At 34.9% G+C, this 20,781-nt stretch overlaps 1 protein-coding gene across 14 annotated transcripts in view; it reads left to right on the forward strand.

Moving 5' to 3' along the window:
* Positions 1-20,781, forward strand: part of LOC128224829 (spectrin alpha chain-like) — a 57,243-nt gene that overhangs the window by 22,931 nt on the left and 13,531 nt on the right. For 5 of the 14 annotated variants that reach the window (XM_052934896.1, XM_052934900.1, XM_052934899.1 and 2 more), the window contains 24 exons: positions 416-484; positions 916-1,032; positions 1,571-1,697; positions 3,352-3,542; positions 4,086-4,328; positions 5,859-5,993; positions 6,286-6,431; positions 6,867-7,065; positions 7,528-7,635; positions 8,218-8,454; positions 9,187-9,303; positions 9,739-9,903; positions 11,598-11,792; positions 13,969-14,117; positions 14,840-15,029; positions 15,326-15,429; positions 15,550-15,712; positions 16,186-16,270; positions 16,506-16,690; positions 17,341-17,457; positions 17,618-17,715; positions 18,159-18,257; positions 18,571-18,600; positions 19,996-20,116. In XM_052934896.1, coding sequence (XP_052790856.1) covers positions 416-484; positions 916-1,032; positions 1,571-1,697; positions 3,352-3,542; positions 4,086-4,328; positions 5,859-5,993; positions 6,286-6,431; positions 6,867-7,065; positions 7,528-7,635; positions 8,218-8,454; positions 9,187-9,303; positions 9,739-9,903; positions 11,598-11,792; positions 13,969-14,117; positions 14,840-15,029; positions 15,326-15,429; positions 15,550-15,712; positions 16,186-16,270; positions 16,506-16,690; positions 17,341-17,457; positions 17,618-17,715; positions 18,159-18,257; positions 18,571-18,600; positions 19,996-20,116 — 3,390 coding nt within the window. The remainder of the gene's footprint in view (positions 1-415; positions 485-915; positions 1,033-1,570; positions 1,698-3,351; positions 3,543-4,085; positions 4,329-5,858; positions 5,994-6,285; positions 6,432-6,866; positions 7,066-7,527; positions 7,636-8,217; positions 8,455-9,186; positions 9,304-9,738; positions 9,904-11,597; positions 11,793-13,968; positions 14,118-14,839; positions 15,030-15,325; positions 15,430-15,549; positions 15,713-16,185; positions 16,271-16,505; positions 16,691-17,340; positions 17,458-17,617; positions 17,716-18,158; positions 18,258-18,570; positions 18,601-19,995; positions 20,117-20,781) is intronic. The other 9 variants (XM_052934901.1, XM_052934902.1, XM_052934907.1 and 6 more) reach the window with 5 other exon arrangements.

A 20,781-nucleotide genomic window follows, 5' to 3' on the forward strand; every position in this document is an offset into this window, starting at 1 on the left:
ATATATGTAAACAGTTTGGGAAGTTTTAGCCCATTTCTAGGGAGTGATATAAGACCATTGAAGCTCAGATTTAATACGCAAAAGAAGAAATAACATACACTAATTGGTAAAAATGGACTGATTTATTACATGTTATATGTAACATGCAGTTTTGTTTGTAAACAATGTTTATGTTGAACAGGTAAAACGTAATGTATTTTTTTGGTATAATTACCAAAATATGCGGGAAAAAACACCCCCAAGAGCAGTGTTTTATTTCCCTTTTAGTATTTTTTAAGTCAAACTAATAAAAGAAGTGTCCTACCATTGCCAACACTTACAATCTATATACATACATATTCATAGCAAATATACTCTGTCAATAATTCAAACTAGTACTATTCCGTGCTATAACAGATTTAATATGTGGTTTCAGGACTTGACGAGCGTACAGAATCTGCAGAAGAAACATGCTCTACTGGAGGCTGATGTGGCTGCTCACCAGGTCTGTAATGAATTATTGTAAAATTGATCAATTCTATATTAAGATGGTTTTTTGACTGGTATCATATTTTTACATGCAACATGACAAGAACTAGTTTAAAAGTTTTAAAAAATAAGCTTGATTCTGAGATTAGTGGATTTTCTTTATAGTGAAAACAATTATAAAAAATAATTTGTCCTTTGATTGTTGATGAGCATTGTCCATAGTTTGTGAAGATGCTTGCTTGTCATCCGAAACAGATTGTAAAGATATAAGTATTTAAACAAGAAGAAAACCCTGCCATCCATTCAAGTTTTAGCAGGCTTCCGAGAGAGGAATCGATTTGATTATATGTATGAATGTATGTATATTACCATCCATTTCAACATGTTTGTCAAATGTGATCGTGAGTTTGGACATTTCCTAAATCTTTCCCTGTATGTGGTTTTCAGGACCGTATTGAAGGCATCGCCGTGCAGGCTCAGCAGTTTGTGGACTCTGGACATTTCGACTCTGACAACATTAAGGCGAAACAAACGCAGCTTCTTAAAAGATACAAGGACCTTAAGGTGGGTTTGGGGCTTATTTTAAGGGGTGATATTCTATAAGTTCATATTCTTGCTTACCTGATTCCTGTATCATAGTAGGTAGGCCTTTTTATGATAAGTTTTCTACACTATTGTATGTTTCCAAACTTGAACATAAATGCATGTAACTATTATTATCAACTTTGAAGTAAATTACAATAGATTATTGTTTCAGCGAGTTTGTATTATGAATTCTGGTTACCTTCAAACCAAATTTCATGATTATTAAAAAGTGTTTAAATTTCAAACTGTTAGACCTACTTCCATTCCATTTCTGACAGAATATTTTCAGTTTAATATCAATATCACTTATTTAAAAAAAAAAAAATAAAAAAAAAAAAAATGCCAGTTTCATTATATATTTTCACCTGCCAGTTAAATACAAACATGAATATGAATTAAAACGCAATTTTACGCAGTTGCATTTCAATTTATAGTTTATCTTGAAGATAACCCAGTTTCATGCAATTTTGAATTTTACCTAATCATTTAATTAATATTTTATCCTTTCTCTTAATAGGAGCCCACTGCTGCCCGCCACCAGAAGTTGGAAGATGCTCTGCGTCTTCAGCAGTTCCTTCGAGATGTTGAGGATGAAGAAGATTGGATTAGAGAAAAAGAACCCATCGCCGCTTCTACCAACAGAGGTAGGGCTTGGTTTTTTAAAGGAAATGTTGATAGACAATATGGTTGAGGTTTCTGTAAGGGATAAACAGTTGGGCAGGGTTGGCGATCTCAGAAGATTTTGAAGATGAGGAAGAGTAGTTTCATAGGAGAAGAGGAACAATTGCTTTATCTACCAACAGAGGGATTTGGGGGAGAGTTGGGGTACTTTGAATATAGCACCTTACATTTATATGTAGGACATAATAAACATGTTTATGAAACTAAAGTCAGGGTTAGACACTAACATTTTTCACAAGGTAGTCCCTCGGACTACTGGATCTAAAATCCAGGTAGTCCAGCAAAAATTCTGATAGTCCAAAAAATGCAAGCCTGCAACGGATTCCTTCAGTGTTTTGTTAGACTTCTCCATAAAACATTGTCAGAATAACCCTTTGATTGATCATGTTTCTTATCTGTCTCAATCTTAAAATTTCCACATTCTTCAAAACAATGTTTGACCTTCAATTATAAAACCTTAAAAAGTCTAAAAACCATGCTAAAATACCCCAGAATAAATATCTAAAAACCATGCTAAAATACCCCATAATCTGTCACTTTCAGGAAAATGGTGCAATAAATGAATTGACACCTCGACCGAGATCGTTGCTAAGTTACGGCACAAATGACTATTTGATAATTGATATTGGCATCCTACTATTCAGAAGTCTTTGTTAATCTATTAAAATGACATACAATAATGCTTTAAAAATATAATGAAATTAATTCCCAAAATGTTATTAATTAATTGCGAGTATATAAAGATAAGAGTTGTTATTGGCCCTCACTTCAATGTATAAAATGTTACGACCTTTTGGTGCGAAAATTAACGCACACAATTTTTGGCGTCGTCTGCACTTACACTGAATTAGACATTTTTGAGCAGTATGATTATTTTTTAAGCTGCTCTTCTAAAAGCCAGTTAAAATATTTCACAACCCATACATAATGTTCCTTCTGTCTGCTTTATCAAAACACTGACATTTGACAATACTCTAAACGATAAATAAATAACCAGAAAATCTAAAAATAGTAACAACCATCAAGTTTTTGCTAACATCGTATCTATCAGTGTTTCTGACTGAAAATGCAAGGGATCTAAAAATTCTACCTCATTTTAAACCCAAATCTACCTCCCTGACACAGGCAGACTTTCACGTGTCTGACGATTAAAACACACCATACAGTGCAAAATGTTTTTTCCCTTTCTAAATAAAGACATTCTACAGACTGGTTTAAATATTGATCGAAAGGCTATACGAATTGCGCGCGAAACTCGCTTAACAGTCCAGGTTGTCCGGAACTGCTCGGCCATCCTTGGCAAACTTTAGAATGAGTATTTACCGGTGATACTCGGCTTTTTTTTTAAGTTTTAGCAACATGTTTTACGCAAGTTTAAACGTAATAAATATTTTATGCTCAATTTCCTGATGTCATATTTACTTTTTTCTAGTAGTCCGACGGACTATTGACTTAAAATTTCTTGTAGTCCGAGCACAAAACTGGTAGTCTCGGACTACCGGACTACCGTTAGTGTCGAACCCTGAAAGTATTGAATTCTTTTCAATCATCTGGTATACGTGTAACAACCGAAGTTTACTAACATTCCTTAATAAAATGCAATGCATTTTATTCCAGGTCGTGATCTGATTGGTGTACAAAACCTTATGAAGAAACACCAGGCACTCCAAGCCGAGCTTGCTGGACATGAACCTCGTATCAACAATGTGAGCCAGCAAGGATCCGACATGATAAAGGATGGGCATTTCGCTGCTGATGAGATACAGGGAAAGATAAGCGAGCTAGAAGATAGATGGCAGGCTCTCAAGGTGTGAATTTTGGTTGTTTGAATTGCTTTTCTGTTTGTGCAAAAACAATTTTTTTTTTAGGGTATTAAAGATGTGTGGCAACCTCGTTAGGTACTGGTGTTTGGTTAGATTTTCTTTTAATAATCAGCGCAAATTCATCAGTTACTTAAAGGGTGACTTGCCATGCAATATAAGCTTTCAATTCAATCAAAATTATAAGTTATATAATATGAGAGAGTTTTCGAAATGTTTTACATAATGAATTAGTTTTCTATGAATTCTCTGGTTCCCCCCCACAATTTTGCACAACATTGGCAAAAGAGAGACTTAGAATAAGTTGATATAACTTTCTTTACAATCATTGTAAAAAAAAAAAAAGTTTGAACTATTAAAATTATGTTTATCAAGTATGGGTTTTGGAATAAGTGTGCTTTCATTTACAAACAGAATGATAGTAAAAGTGCCAGTCTGATAAACTGTTGTAAGATTGTTTATGTGATTGGCTTAATATGTTAAAAAACCCTACATTGACTTCAACATTATCACTTTTAACCCTTCCTTCAGGACAAAGCCACCCAGAGAAAGCAGGATCTTGAAGACTCACTCCAGGCCCAGCAGTATTTCGCCGATGCAAATGAGGCTGAGTCATGGATGAGAGAGAAAGAGCCGATCGCCTCAAATACAGACTATGGGAAGGATGAGGACTCGGCGGAGGCGTTGTTGAAGAAACATGAAGCCTTCATGTTGGATCTGGAGGCATACAGGGCTGTGATTGAGAGTCTACATGAGCAGGCTCAAGCATGCAAGGTGAGAAGGGGGTGGGGATTTTGAAATATGAGGGTGTGGTTGGGGGTGTATTTAAAATATTGAATACTGTACTAGTATGCCCTCTTCAATAATATGGTTTTATGTTGGTTCTTGAGGCGTAAGGTATGGTTATCAAGGGTATGTTTGAACATATAGCTCAGGCTTGCAAGGTGAAAAGGGGGTCTGGATTCCTATTTTCGAGAATATGATTACGAATGTATGTTTAATTTTGAAAACACAATTTGTATGCCTTCTTCAATAATAAGAAATGGATTTGTGTTGGATCTGTAGGCATATGGTATTGTTATCTATGGTATGTTTGAACATTTAGCTCAGGCTTTCAAGATTAGAAGGGTTGGGGACAAATATTTAGTGCAAGTGTATGGGGGTACAGTTTCAGTTATGCCATCTTTTTATCCCCCGCCTATGAAATAGGGAGGGGGATATTGAAATGGCGTTGTCCGTCCGTCTTTCCTTCCATCCGTCCTTCCTTCTGTCCGTCCGTCCGTCACCTGCGTTTTCTCAGTAACTAGCCGGTATAATTTCATGAAACTTAAAAAAAATATGAACCACTATACTGGAATGATGCCTGTCCAAAAAAAAAGTCGATTTGTCAATTGTCCTTGGAGTTATTGCCCTTGATTTTTTGAAAAATGCACATTCACAGCCATTTCTCAGTCACTAGCTGGCAGAATTTCATGAAACTTAAAATAAATATGAATTACTATAATGGGATGATGCCTGTTCATTTTTTGTTTGGATTGGTCAATTGTGTTATTGCCCTTGATTTTTTGAAAAACTCTCATTTACAGCCATTTCTCAGTAACTAGTTGGTAGAAATTCTTGAAACTTGAAATAAATATGAACCAACATACTGCGATGATGCCTGTTTATTTATATTTTGGATTGTGTAATTTCTATATGAGTTATTTGCCCTTGATTTATTAAAAGATCCATGTTTGCAGCCTTTTTTTATGCAACTAGCTGGTAGAATTTCATGACACTTTGAATAAATAAGAACCAACATACTGTGATGATGCCTGTCTATTTTTCTTTTGGATTGGTAAATGTTCCTTAGAGTTATTGCCCTTGATTTAATAAAAAATCATTGTTTGCAGCCGTTTCTCAGTAAAACCAATGTGCTTATTTTATTTTTTCTGAGATTTTTTTTAACCTTCAAGCACAAACAAGCCATCAAGCACAAACAAGCCAATGTTGGCGGGGGATATCTTTTCACTGAAAATGCTGGTTTTTTAACTCTTATCAACCAGTACAGATATGTTTAATTTCAGTGTTAGGCTCTTAAACTTCTCCCATCCCAGCTTAAATGAGGCTTTGCTTGTCACTTTATTTAAAATATACTATGGTAAAAAATTGCAATTTTAGGTATTTGTCACTCTTACCAAAATCAAAAGGCTATAGCACATTTCAAAATGTGAGAAAAAAACAACAGTTATTGATGTTGCTTTAAATGTAATCATCATAGATGTAGACATTTTTTATGTTTTTAAATCATGATTCTTCTTACAGCAACAAGAGGCCCCAGTAATTGATGACCTGGGAACAGAGAAGGTTATGGCCTTGTATGACTACACGGAGAAATCCCCTAGAGAAACCTCCATGAAGAAGGGGGACGTCCTTACGCTGCTGAATAGCACCAACAAGGTAATGTTGTCTATTATTGCTGTTAAGGGTACAAGATATAATGGCTTTGGAAGAAAATGTCAAAGTGCATTGACATGCACTGGAAAAGGCTTTGTTTTTATAACTTTCAAAACCTCAATTCTCTTCAGTTTCTATGAACAAATCAACTAGAAAATAAAAACATGAAGTATAATGACAACTGTGATAGCATGGCCTGGTGTTGGATGCAGTTTGTCTTTCAGAAACAAAAACATGAAAATAATAGTAACAAGAACATGAAAATCATAGTAACAAACAACAATATTCCCTTTAGGACTGGTGGAAAGTTGAGGTGAATGACCGCCAGGGATTCGTGCCAGCCGCCTATGTGAAGAAACTGGACCCCAGCCTCTCAGCCAGCCGTAACAACCTGATGGATGAGTTCACCATCTCTGTACGCCAGAACCAGATTGAGACTCAGTGAGTGATTCTTTCTGTTGTAGTTTGTTTTGTGAATAAGTGAGGCATTGTCTGAACACAGTTGTATGGTCAGCAAAGAGTTTCAAATGTATACTTGCCATCCAGATATGTCTGAACCAGATGACGGGAAGTTAGCAAATGTTACCATAGGTCAATGACTAACAAACCTAGCATTTGGATATCATTATATCCATCAGATCTTATTGAAAGTTTATGCAAACATGCAACACATTGCAAACAATTTAAGGATTCTGCAAGGAGTTCCATGATGTGCAGTTTTGTTTTGACTTGAGGTGAGGTATGCCAGCCTGCTATATCTAGGTAGCCAGCAATGGGAGAAGATCCAGGAATCGTGCAAAGCTCATTAGGCTGATTAAGGTCTTCGGCTTATTGAAGAAGACGGATATTTTACATTGCCCACTTTTCTCTTGCTAGATACGCCAACTTGCTTGATCTGGGTAACCAGAGACGTGAGAAGATCCAGGAATCCTGCAAAGCCTACCAACTGGTACGTGAGGCCGCGGAACTAGCCGCTTGGATTACGGAGAAAGAAAACATTATGGTCGCTGAAGATGTTGGGGATGATTTGGAACAGGTCGAAGAGATGCAGAAGAAGTTTGATGACTTTAGAAAGGTAAGTCCACCCTTTTGAACTTGTTTGAAATTAAGATATTGTTTGTTTTCAAATGATAATTGTTTGTTGGTAAGAGACAGGAAGCGCAATTCAAACCTTGATAAAAAAAATCAGATTTTCGATCTTTTAGTTGACTATTTGTGTTGATTACAATTAAAAACATAAAGTATTAATTATTTAATACACAAAATACCAAAATGTCATGGTAAGCTTTCGCAACTTCCTTTGCTGTTTTGATTGGACTTATCTATACATGTACTGTTAAACTAAATCTTATTCAAATTATTAACAGCAATACATCAACCATGATTGAAAAAAATAAATGATTTTCTCTATTATAGAATGAAAATAGTTTTTAAAGAAGTTAACATACATAAAGTCAATGCCTAGGTGTTGTGGGTATCATGTATGAATTTGTTGATTGTTTAAAGGTTCATGTATTGACCAATATGTTACTTGCAGGATCTGAGAACAAACGAAGCACGTCTTCAAGAGCTGAATAACATCGCAGACAGGCTAACTGCCATGGGCAAGACAGAGGCTGCTGACAAGATCAGGGAACAGATTGCTGTAAGTTGCTATTCAAATATATGATGTTATTCTATAAATAGATTGATTACGTCACATTCAAGCTCATTGCTGGAGGGACTTAGTTGCTATTCATAGATATGTCATTCTATAAATAGACTGATTGGTCACATTCACACTGGAGGGACTAAGATTCTGTTTGTAGACAAAATTTCACTATGAATAGAGACGAAAGGATATTCCCAGATCTAATGGCTCAAGGGACCAAAAAAAAACAACCCTAAAAATGCAATAAAAAAGTTGGTTGCATTTGGTTGTTAGTATAAACACTGCAAGGTGCTTCAAATTTTAAGTCAGGAGAGCCCTTGTAAGGTTTTCTCAAAGCCAGTTTGGCTTTGCGAGAGGGTGCTCCCCCCTTTTTGACTTCCATTTGGGGCCTAAAGAGCCCACAAACCAATCGCCAAAATAGTGTATGCCTTTCAGCTGCTAGGCCAGTCAAATACCTGTATAACAGAACAATATGATATGTTGCAGTATTACATTTGAACCCATATAACAGTACAGGAAAAAGTGTACTCTGACATATCCCGGTTATATTAAAAGGAGCCCTATTGACTTTTCCAGACCCTGAATACACGCTGGGCCACACTGCAACAAGTAACAGCAGACCGTGCCCAGACCCTCGGCAGTGCTCACGAGGTCCAGAGGTTCCATCGTGACGTTGATGAGACCAAGGATTGGATCAATGAGAAGAACCAAGCTCTGAACAATGACAATTATGGGCACGACCTGGCTAGCGTCCAGGCTCTCCAGAGGAAGCATGAGGGCCTTGAGAGGGACTTGGCTGCTCTTGGAGAAAAGGTGAGGCACTTTGAAAGCTGAGGAGAATGGGATTATGTATGTTTGGATAGTTGATGATTTGTTCTTGTCTATTTTTTGAAGACAAAAAACAATGGTCTAATGTGATAGCCATGGTGACGTTGATGCTGTCTGTGTAGTTCTTAAACTTTAACCTAGGTCATATCTCTTCTCTATCTAAAACTATTCAAAATATTCAAAAGAAACTTAGTACACAATTTGCTTGAGAAATTACGGACATATGCAGTAAAGTCCATTACTCTGGTTTTAAATGAAGCCTTTAAATCAGTGTAAAATATAGGTTTTAACTGAGTAGCATGAAGACATGATTGTGATGAGTCTTGTGTTAAAGGTGAGACAGTTTGATGGAGTAAGAAGCAAGGGTTTGAATTTAACATTTCAATGTGCCAGAGAAAATATTCACTTAAGCAGCAAAGTCTATAGCTCTCGCTTTAAATCTAGCCCTTAAATCAATGACAAATATGGGCATAACCTGGGTAGCATGAAGGCAGAATGGGTTGAAGAGGACATCACCCATTTTGGGTAAAAGGTGAGACAGTCTGATGGATTAGAAAGGAAGGGTTTGAACTTAAATTAATTTCAATTTGAACTTAACTTCATTTCAATGTTATATTATGTTCATTAGATATTTGTATGTGTATAAACTGCCCAAATTTCTTTTTATCCTGCAACCAGATTGTTTAAAAAGTATCACAAGTCTGTCCCCTTTTGCAGGTACGCGATCTAGATGACACGGCAAAGAGACTGATGATGACACATCCAGACCAGGGAGAACAGATCTACGAGCACCAGACCGAGATCAATGAGATGTGGAATGAGCTGACTGGCAAGGTAGGGATAGGTTTCTAAATACAGTCAAAGCTCGTTGGCTCGAACTCACAGGGAATGGCAAAAATACCACGAGCCTTCGTTAAAATTCAAACCAAGCCAGAATGCTTACCTTCAGTATAAAGCAATTGGTCCTTTACATCCAGTTCAAGCCAACGCGGAATTCGAGCCAAGAGTGTTTGAGGCAACAGGGTTCGACTGTAATCCATTTAATTCTGTCACTGTAATGTTCATTTAGTAAGATTGGACCAGGCAAATTTTGGAAATACTTCATTTCCAACAAATAAGGAGTTTTATGTTTAAATGAGTAGATATAAGTAAACAGCTATAATTATACAGTTTAAATCGTAACAAGCACTCATTGACTATTTTTGATTCATTAATTATGAAAGAAAATAGCTAATAAACACATATTCATAATAATGATTCACCTGGCAGGCTGACCAACGCAAAGCCAAGCTTCTGGATAGCTATGATCTGCAGCGGTTCCTCAGCGACTATCGTGATCTAACATCGTGGATCAATAGCATGATGGCGCTTGTGTCGTCCGATGAGCTTGCTAAAGATGTAACCGGAGCAGAAGCTCTGTTGGAAAGACATCAGGTATGGTGTTTTAAAAATATCGTCATCTGTAGAAGTTGAAAATATTAGTGAAAATTAGCAAAAAAACATATGGACTTCCGGTTGTGAGGTTTGGTGAGTTATGACTATTTTGTGATACAAAGATTATCGTAATGGTACAAAGTGTTAAGATATTTTTTACATATTGATCATACTGTCAGAGAATTTATTTTCAATGTACTTGTTTTAACTTGAAGTTATATATTTATTTCACTGAGAGTGTAGTTATGTGTGTATATGTCTGATAGAATCAGTCATAGATCAGCCTGAATATGTCATAGTTTGTTTGTTTGAAATGTCTTATATGTATTAGTTGTAAATGTCTTTGTCTGTAACATTTATGTATGTTTTGTGTGTAGATTTGTGTAGCAAACTACTAGCTTTATTAAATGTTACTAATATATGCAATATATTCCATTCATAATTGATATGCAATCATACGCTTTGAATATTTTTTACACTGGCTCACTGTTGCTTGAATCCAGTTATTTGGCAGAGTGATTTGTAGTGGTGTACTTATTTTCTGGGTAAGAATTATGGTGAATCTTATTTTAATTTAATGCAAAATCATCATTTATTAAAAAAAATGATACTCATTGTAATTTTAATAAAGAAAAGTAACTTTTTCATAGTTTAAACAATATTAACTAGTTCTTGTTTTTTATTGAGAAATTGTCAACATGCCTGTTTTCATAAAGTAAACTTCTTATACTCATTTGCAGTGTGTTTAGAGTTTTCTATTTGCCTTTTGGTTTTGATAGAGTTGATTATAGCTTTTGTTCATTATTTCTGTTTGACATTATTAACAAAACATTAAAATTTGAAACATTGAACAAGAGGTCTGCCTTTCAGTTTGCGAAAAAAATCTCAGAGAGGTAAACAAAACTGAAAAAAGTTCCCTTTTGAGCAAAAATTAAGTTTAATGAATAAAAAAACAAACAGTGTATGGATGATTGGGTTTTAGAATTTAGGACCATTTAACACCCCTGTGTGTAAATATTGTACAGCTTTTGAAAGTGTACCCTCTTAATATATATCGTTCCCTCCTGTTAAAATGATGGTGCTATTATTCTGTAAAAATTGGTGTTGTAAGGTATGAATAGCTTGCTTTAGGCTCATATCACATGTCCGTCTGTCTGTTCACAAATGTGTCAATATGTCTTTAGTTAGTTTTGCTAAGCAAGGAACTTGGATCAGAATATTGAATTAGGTCGTAAACAGACGGTAATTTTATTAATAATGTTTGTTAAAAACAGCATATTCTAGTTATTTTGAAGGTCATAATGCCATCTTTTATGATACATTTAAAAGATGTGTAGTAGAAAAATGAAATGCTTAAGAAACAGAAAAGAAACATGCAATTTTTACTCTTAGCAAGTTTACAAATACCTTGCATTTTGCTAATTTGTTCCTTGCCAGTAATTAAACAACTTGCCAAGGTATTGACAACTTGCCAACTTATTATAAAACTTGCCAAATATTTGATAATATGCCAGTTAATTGACAACTTACCAAATATTGGACAACACAACATGTCAGTTTACATGTATTAGTCAACTCACCTATTAACTGACAATAAAGAGCTGACCATTTGTCAACTTGCCGAAAACTTGACAAAATAGCCAGCACCCCACTTGCCGATAATTTTTGACGCTTGCCCATGAACCCATTTACAGGATTTAGGCCAGAGCCCCCCTCCTATGCCCTCGTGTGAGAATTTCGAATCTAGAAAGGCAACCTCAGCATCTCAACCCATGCTAAATTTGCAGATGTTTAGTTCGGAGATCGTCAGCCATTACGGCATCACTCAGTTGCCCCCGGTAACTGTCGAGGGCGATGAAATTGGCGAGGTTCCCATGGAAATGGATGAGGTGACGTAACAACGCATCATGTGCACAACGATTTTCGCCGCATCTGTATTTGATATAGCCCTGTGCCAGAATTAACTGTGATATTCTTGGCCAATCTTTATGAAAGGTCTCAAGTCTCAGGTTAGACTCAGATTAAACCAAAAAAATTTGAAGCCCGAAAGTTAGCAAATATAGTTATCTCACTGTTTGTTTGACAGTTCTTCTGTCCCGTCATTGTAAATTTTCTTCTAGCATAACATTGATGTGAAAATTAAAGTATATATAGTACCTCTGTCAATTATTTGTTACATTATTTATATAAAATAATAATAATGATAACTATATTAATAATAATAATTATAAGATGTTATTTGAATAATTTGTTATTTGAATAATTTTAAATTTGCTTTTCGGAGTCTGAGTCTAGACTTACCTTGAGATCTTTCTTAAACAAGGGCCCTGATTTTTGCTGCCTTTTAACTTAAGAGGCGGTGAATGAATGAAGTAACTGTGATTGTTAGATTAGAGTTGTATGTCCTTGTAGCATGAGACTTTTTGGTAGATGTGAAGAAGAAGACGTCTGAAGCAGATTTGTCATGCAACCCATGTGTGTACAGTTGTGATAATTTTCTTGGTACTCTTTAAATTCTGCATTTAGTACAATTATCATGACCTTATGGGTCAGCGAGCGTGCATTCTTGGATAAGTTTTAAGTCTTGTTTGAATGAGTGTGTTTTTCAGACATAATAGATAAGACCTTGAACTTCACAGTTTCGAATAATCATTCTAACTGTCTACATAGACTGTAGATATACCAGTGATAATATTTATACAGTCTAGGGGAGTAAAATACCTCCATTATATTGTTGTAATAATGAACATTCTATGTTTAAAACTAAGTTAAATAATGGACAATTTTTTTACCAGACAAGTTATCACATCTGCTTAAACACATATTGATGAAAAATACTGTTTTCCAGGACCTTGATTTATGTATTTGAATCATTTTCAGAGTTTATGCATCATGTATAATACAGTGATTGACTTTTTGCAGATTAACAGCCTTTGACATGCAGCTAACATCTAAAGAGAACCTTCTTAACAAAATTATTTAGTTGTAGAATAATTTATTGAGAACTTATAGCAGGACTTATTTTAGACATTTTGGGGACTCAAAAGAACAATATTATGCTTGAATCCAATTTTGTCCCCCCTCCCTCCATTTGAATTTGCTTGTCATGGACTGTCCAATGCTATTACAATCTTTTATTGGTTCAACAGTTTAGAATATTCCTATATGGGAGGTTTAAGGTCATGTCAATCCAATCAAAGATAATGAAATCATCCATGTCTTGGCATGTTATTGTGTATGAATTACAAACAATAAGTCAGTGGATTTTATATACAAGGATTTTGAATCATTTTCTGGTCCTGCTATAAGTAAGATAAATTGTAATTGATAACTTATATATGCCTTGTTATTATCTACGATATATGTTTTATACAGTGGTCGAAATTAGAACAAGCCCGCAAGCCCTGCACTGGTTAAACGTTTGAAGGACTAGTACTAGTTCTGAATTTCATATAGCAGGGCTTGTTACAATTATTTTTGTCAAATAGTAATTTAAGACCTCGGGAAGTCTTATTTCGACGACTATTTATGTTGTTTGTTATGACCAAATTTGAGTTTCGTATGTCTGAAACAAAGAAACTGCTTGTAAATTCAAGTCATCAATGTACATCTGCATGTGTGTGTCCTTTAGTAATGACCTAACATGTCAATTATTTCTTCCGTAATTTGGCCATGGAATGTGATTTGGTGTTGTTGCCCAATGGTTTAGATATATTTAGCAAATTATAAAGACATTAAAATTAAAAGATGCGTACGACATGTTTTAACTGTTAGTTAAAGGGAGGTAAAAATATATAATGGAATTATTAGCAAAACACTTTATGGAAGTGGAAAAAGATTGCTTTTTAATTTTTGGTAACTATTTGATGTGTTTTAGTGTTGTTTTTTTCGCTTATGAAATTAAGGATTTGAATTGTTCTTGTATTGTTGTTTAGTATCTGTGAGTGTATATGACTTTTTATAATTGTGAAAATAAGCATATTTACATGTCCAATATAGGCATAGGCCCATATTGTAAAAATTCAAACATTTACATTCTGTTTCATGCTATTTTACTTCTTACAGGAGCATCGAACAGAGATTGATGCGAGGTCAGGGACGTTCCAGGCGTTTGAGACATTCGGTCAGCAACTACTGCACAACCAGCACTATGCTAGCGAGGATGTCCGAGTACGACTGGAGGAACTGGCTGAAGCCAGGGAAGATCTAGAACAGTAAGTTATATGGGTCGTATGGGTAGTAAACTAGATCAACAAGATCAGCTGGTGGAAGAATCTTGTGAACTTAATACATGTAGATGTTTAATTTCCATGATAGCATCAAAAGCTTTTGGTGCATTTAATTCCCAAAAAAAATCCCCAATTTCATAAATGCAGATTACTTTGATGAATCAAAAAAGCAATGAATTTCTTGAAAAAATAACAAAATCTTGACAAGACTGACTCTTTCACAGCATAATGTATTAAAAAAACACATATATTTATCATCATATTAGCAATTTTGGCCTGATTTTGTATTTTTCCCAAAGTCTACTTTTTTTCCCAATTTGCAAGATGCAGGCGGTGAAAATAATTCCCAGAAAAATCACTGCCAATCTAGGTCAAGATCAAATATAGGTTTTATCAGTCGAAAAACAGGACACTAGCTCAGATCATAGAAATATTAAAATGAATACAATAGAAGTTCCATACGCCAGGCGAGTGATCCAGGGCTATTTGGATACTGCCTGTTGCCGCATTTAACACTCCATAGTTTCCCCTGGATAGTTAAGCTCCCTCGTAATAATGATATTGTGATTCAAGCTTTCTGTAAAAGGATAGAAATCTAAGCGATTTTTGATAAAAAATCTGGCTTTAAACTGTAGTTGTTTGCAGAACTTGAGATAAGGCAATTGGAATTTTTCAAGTAGATAAACATTGTACTCTTATCTACTCAGAGCTTGGATTCAGAGGCGTATGAGGCTTGACCAATGCTTGGAGCTGCAGCTGTTCTACCGCGACTGCGAGCAGGCCGAGTTCTGGATGGCCTCTCGGGAAGCTTTCCTTTCTGGAGATCAGGTGGACGGCGATAATGTGGAGTCTCTGATCAAGAAGCACGAGGACTTTGATCGAGCCATCAGTGGACAGGTGGAGACTATTTATTGGCTTTGAAGAAATAATTATTTATTTGTCAGTTTCTTAAGAAAAGTATTGTCTCAACCTTATTTTAAACTACAAATATTTTACAACTATTGTCCATAAAGTTATATTAACTTATGATAAGTCCATCTCATTGGCACGATTTTGTGTGAGAGTGAGGTCTTATGGACAAACCAAAAAACAACTGAGTGACTGGCTACTTGTTCCACTTGTATATATTTTCCACATACTTATCTTTATTTCATGCACATTTACTTGACACAAGGCACTGTTTCTGTTCACAGCAAGAGAAGATCCAAGCCCTTCAGGTTTTTGCAGACCAGTTGATTGGTGGTGAACATTACGAAACTGATGCAATCACTGACAAGCGCGACCAAGTGCTTGACAGGTTGGTCTTTTTGTAACTTCAAAATACTAAGAATTAAATGGAATAAAGAAGTGTTTATTACAACAGTGATTCTGTTGCTATTGAAGAGTGAATTATTTATTTTTTTCCACTCCCTCATAGGTGGGCCAACTTGAAGGATGCCCTTATAGACAACCGGTCTAAGCTTGGTGAGGCTCAAACACTCCAGCAATTTTCACGAGACGCTGATGAAATGGAAAACTGGCTGCAAGAAAAGCTTCAAATTGCCTGCGATGAGTCGTACAAGGATCCTGCTAACATTCAGGTATTACAAAGGTTTTTTTTTTTTATTTTAACTAAACTCCTAAGAATAAGTTAATTTGAAAAAGACTAACTCCCAGAAATACAAACTATTTACACAAAATTCTGATAAATTTTTTAAGGGTTTTTCAGTTAAACAGAACCCACAGGGGGAAGGCAATACTTTTTATATTATATGGGTGGGTGTCTGTTTGCTAATTTGGACCCTAAAAAGGGTAAATTTGCTTATGAAGGTAGGAGGCAAAATTTGTGCCTTCCCCGTAGGAATTATATGTTTAAATGGAAAAGCCATTATATTACATACTTGTAACATGTTTATTCAATTTCTTCATGTAATATGGTGTTTTTATCCCATGCATTCATCCATATGAACTGTAGACATTTAATTGGGGTCAAGATAACAATTTCATTTCAATCGAATGTGTTTTGCAGTATATACAGCCATCAGTGATGTAATATTTTTAATTCCTTCCACAGAGCAAACACCAGAAGCATCAGGGCTTTGAGGCCGAGTTGGCTGCTAATGCTGACCGTCTACAGGCACTGCTTGGCACTGGTCAAGGTAATATTACCATCAAATACCCACTCAAATTATACCATACTGAACCGGTTTGCTCAGCTAAGTTGCACAAACAAGTTGTATAAAGGTTGACTATGTAAACAGGGAGTATAATATATGATATGAGTATTATTGATTGACCAGGTTACGCTTTATACTTTTGCATTGTACAATAAGTATAATTTACATGTAACTAAAACTAGCTCGATATTAATACAGACCCTTCCCAATTTTACAGCCCTTATTGACCAGCGTCAATGTGCCGGCTCGGAGCCTGCTGTACAGGCTCGTCTAGAAAGCCTTGCTGAACAGTGGGAAACACTGGTTCAGAAGTCTGCAGAAAAGAGTGATAAATTGAAGGAAGCTAGCAGACAGCAGACCTACAACGCTGGGGTTAAGGACATTGAGTTCTGGCTCGGAGAGGTATGAACATTAAATTTCATATAGTAAACGTTTTTTCAATAGTGTTTTTTAGGTACTTGTAAAGAAGCGTGTTTATTGTTTGATCTTTTAAGTCAATTTTCATTTGTATTGTTGATCACTTTGATTTGAGAATCACAACCATACAGAGATGAAGGCTTTACAGACTTTCATTTACATTTACATAATTTATCATTGACATTTACATATCTTATCATTGGCATCTTCATAACTTTTAACATTGACTTCTTCATAACTTATATCATTGACTTCTTCATAACTTATATCATTGATTTCTTCATAACTTATCATTGACATCAACATAACTTATAGTATTTAACATAACTCATTATTGACATCTACATAACTTATCATTGACATTTACAAACTATTGACATCTACATAACTTATTATTGACATCTACATGACTTATCATTGACATTTTCATGACTTAACATTGACATTTACATAACTTATTATTGACATCTACATGACTTATCATTGACATTTACATGACTTAACATTGACATTTACATAACTTATTATTGACATCTACATGACTTATCATTGACATTTACAAAACTAATCATTGACATTTATATAACTTATCATTGACATTAACATAAGTTATCATTGCCACTTACTCCCCTCAGGTGGAGCAAATGCTTGGTTCAGAGGAATACGGCAAAGACCTAGCCTCTGTTCAGAACCTCTCAAAGAAACACCAGCTGCTTGAAGCTGACATCGCTGCACATGAGGACCGTATTAAGGTTGGTTAACTTAAACATGTTTATTTGGATAAATTGCAAAGCAATAAACTGGTGTTTTCTTTTTAAGAACCCTTGTTTAAAGTAAAGTAAAAAAAACACTTTAAAATTGCAATAATCCTTATCATCAAAATTTATAAAAGGATGTTTTTCTCAACCCTAGGATCTGAACTCTCAAGCTGACCAGTTCATAGACAGTGGAGTTTGGGACGCAGAGAGCATTGAAGTCCGCAAACGTACCATCAATGAGAGATATGAAAAGTAAGAAGGGATATGAATGCCTTAATGTGAAATACAATGATTAAAATTGGCACAAGTCTGCAAACTTTCACTTGCAGATTATTTATGATGTATGAACTCAGTGGGGCAAACGAGCAAATGATGAAGAAGCACTAGCACGCTTAATGGAATTGGCTTGCGTGCCGAACTCTGTCCATACAGCATAACTGCGATCAATCCTTAAATGTTATATAATGCCTGTAAGGTCCAAAACTTCAAAAAATAATGACCATTATGTTTTTCCCTCAGAATTAATTTGTTATGGCCTCTCAAAGAAAGCAACATAAACTAAGCTCACTTGATCATTTTCAGAGAAAGCAGTCGTGCATGATAAATTTAATAAGTTTTCTTTAAATTATACAGTTCCTGTAACAGGAATGGTAAATGTTGGTTAGAATGTCTAAACTGAACTGCTTTCTTTCTAGGATTAAGGAGCTGGCCATTGTGCGGAAGACGCGCCTGAATGAAGCCAACACAATGCACCAGTTCTTGCGTGACATCGATGATGAGGAGGCTTGGATTAAGTAAGTGCTCTACCAGCTTTCATGTTCATGTATCAACTTTTAAGGTGGGTAGGGCCGGCGTGGGTGGAGATTTTGTAGTGTTTGATTTTGGAAGAAGCCTGTTTCACATTGCTGTGTTTGACTCATGTAATACGTTTAACTGCTTATCAGGTTTTCATTGAGAACAGTAAAATGAATAACTTCTATTCATGACTATGCTACTTTAACTTTTTTACGAATGTTTTTGATGCTGGGATCTTACAAAATATTTTGCAGATTAGTTACAAACTATCAAAGAATAACTCATGGTTCAGATTTATTGTTGTCGTATTAGTTTAGATCCACTGGTATTTGATCATGAACGGTAAGTGAGAATCTTGCAATAAGACAAATATGTTTACTTCTGTTCTGGTTTTCTAAATTGTAACATATGATATTGTATGCAATGAATGACAAAGACTGTGAATCTTACATTTAAAAAGTGCACTGTTCTAAGGTCTAAATTGACCACACATGAAGTTACATTGGGGTGACTTGACCCTGTTTTAATAAGATACCTTACTTGTAAACCTTCAATGCTAACAGTGATTTTTTTTGGAATTATTTTTACTGCCTGTGCCTTGCAAATTGGGAAAAAAGTTGACTTTGAAAAAATACAACATCAGGCCAAAATTATCTAATGTAATGGTAAATGTACATGTTCTAACTTTTTTATGCATATATAATGCTGTGAAAGGGTCAGTATTGTCAAGATTTTTTTTATATTTTAAGAAATTAATTGCTTTTTTTATTCATTAACTTTATCTTTATTAATCAAATTGAGAAAACAAATATAAAATTTTGGGAAAAATGGACATTTTTTCGTAAGGGGAAACAGCCTTTAGAAGGCATTTAATTGCACCAATAAAAATCACTGGCTAAAGAATGCTCCTGGACACCAGTAAAGTTACGGACAGAATCTCTGCAATTAGTGATCGTACGATGTTTTAATTGAATCACAGTTTACATCGAAAATGAGGTTACACCTGGATATTTATGACCGTAAAAGCCTAACAATCTTGATTGAAACAGGATCCTGGTCACCCGTTAAAGGTGCATGATAACACTTAACGTGTAGACTGTACTGTCTTCTCATCTGATCATTTAAAAATGGTCTTACTGCGAATGCCAGTCAAAATATTGGCCATCTTCATCTCTTGGGAATCACCTATGATATGCAACATGTTTCATTTGTATTGTGGAAATGAAAATATTTTCTGACTTGAATAAGTATAATTATGGATTGCATCTCTTCTTCAACTGATATAACAATGTACAATCCATGTATGTAATCAGAAATTTGTTTTTCATTCTTGGATGTGTCATCCAGTTAGGGGCCTCAAAATGAACAATTATCTCAATTTTGAACTCAGAATGAAATGAAATATTACAGAAATGTATCAATAACTCATTTCTATTAAAAAAGTGACAAGTGACCAAAATGCTTGGATGAGGCACAAGTGTAAAATGAATACAATACAATTGTGTGAAAGTAAAAAAAAAAAACCACCATCAAACAATTATATTTGGTATAACTTTTTATCCAGAAATATTTTTTTATATTTATCCAAATATGAGGTGACCACAGGCTTGCTATAATTTATGTCACAATATCACAAAAAAGGTATACATGCAGATAAATGAAAGCATATGATTTCACAATATAGCAAGTCACAAAATTTGTACAACCTTTAACTTAATTTATTCATGTTCTTGACAGGGAGAAGAAGCTGCTGGTGGGATCCGAGGATTATGGGAAAGATCTGACAGGTGTACAGAATCTGCGTAAGAAACACAAGCGACTGGACGCTGAGCTTGCCAGTCATGAACCTGCCATACAGGTGAGTGGGGAAAGGTTTTACTGAGAACATTAAAGTTTTAACATATTGTTATAAGGAACTAGCCTGCTATAATACAGGTGGATGGAAATATAACTTTATTTCCTTTTTAAAGAAAAAATAATTTAAAGCCAATTAGATTTAAATTATTTAAAGTCCCATTATAAAATATTTTAAGATATTTTTTGTTCAAAAGTCATTTTTCTTTGATTTAGCTAGTATGTACATCTATTTAAAAAGCACATGTTAGTAAAAGCAAATCAGAACTGAATCCATGCATCTTTGCCATAGCTATTAATTTTTAAAGCTGCACTCTCACAGATTTACCATTTTTCCAACTTTTTTATTTTTTGTCTTGGAAAGAGCAAATTTTTGCATAAATATCTGCAATCCAACGATGTAACATTGCTGACAATAAATCAGATCGTAGATTTTACAATTTAAGAAAAATGCATAAAACTTAAATATAAAAATCTGCAATCTATTTTTTGGTCAACAGTCTTATATAACTGGTTTCAATGGATTTTCGCAAAAATTGGCTCATTCCAAGACAAAAAATAAAAAAAGGTGCCAAAACGTTCTATCTGTGAGATTGCAGCTTTAAGTGCATTCAACTTTAATGAAATGCAAATTTGGTTGTCTGGCTAGCGCAGTGGTGAGTTCACTCT

This window comes from Mya arenaria, chromosome 17 (genome assembly GCF_026914265.1).
Source record: "Mya arenaria isolate MELC-2E11 chromosome 17, ASM2691426v1".
In the NCBI taxonomy this organism is placed as follows: domain Eukaryota; kingdom Metazoa; phylum Mollusca; class Bivalvia; order Myida; family Myidae; genus Mya; species Mya arenaria.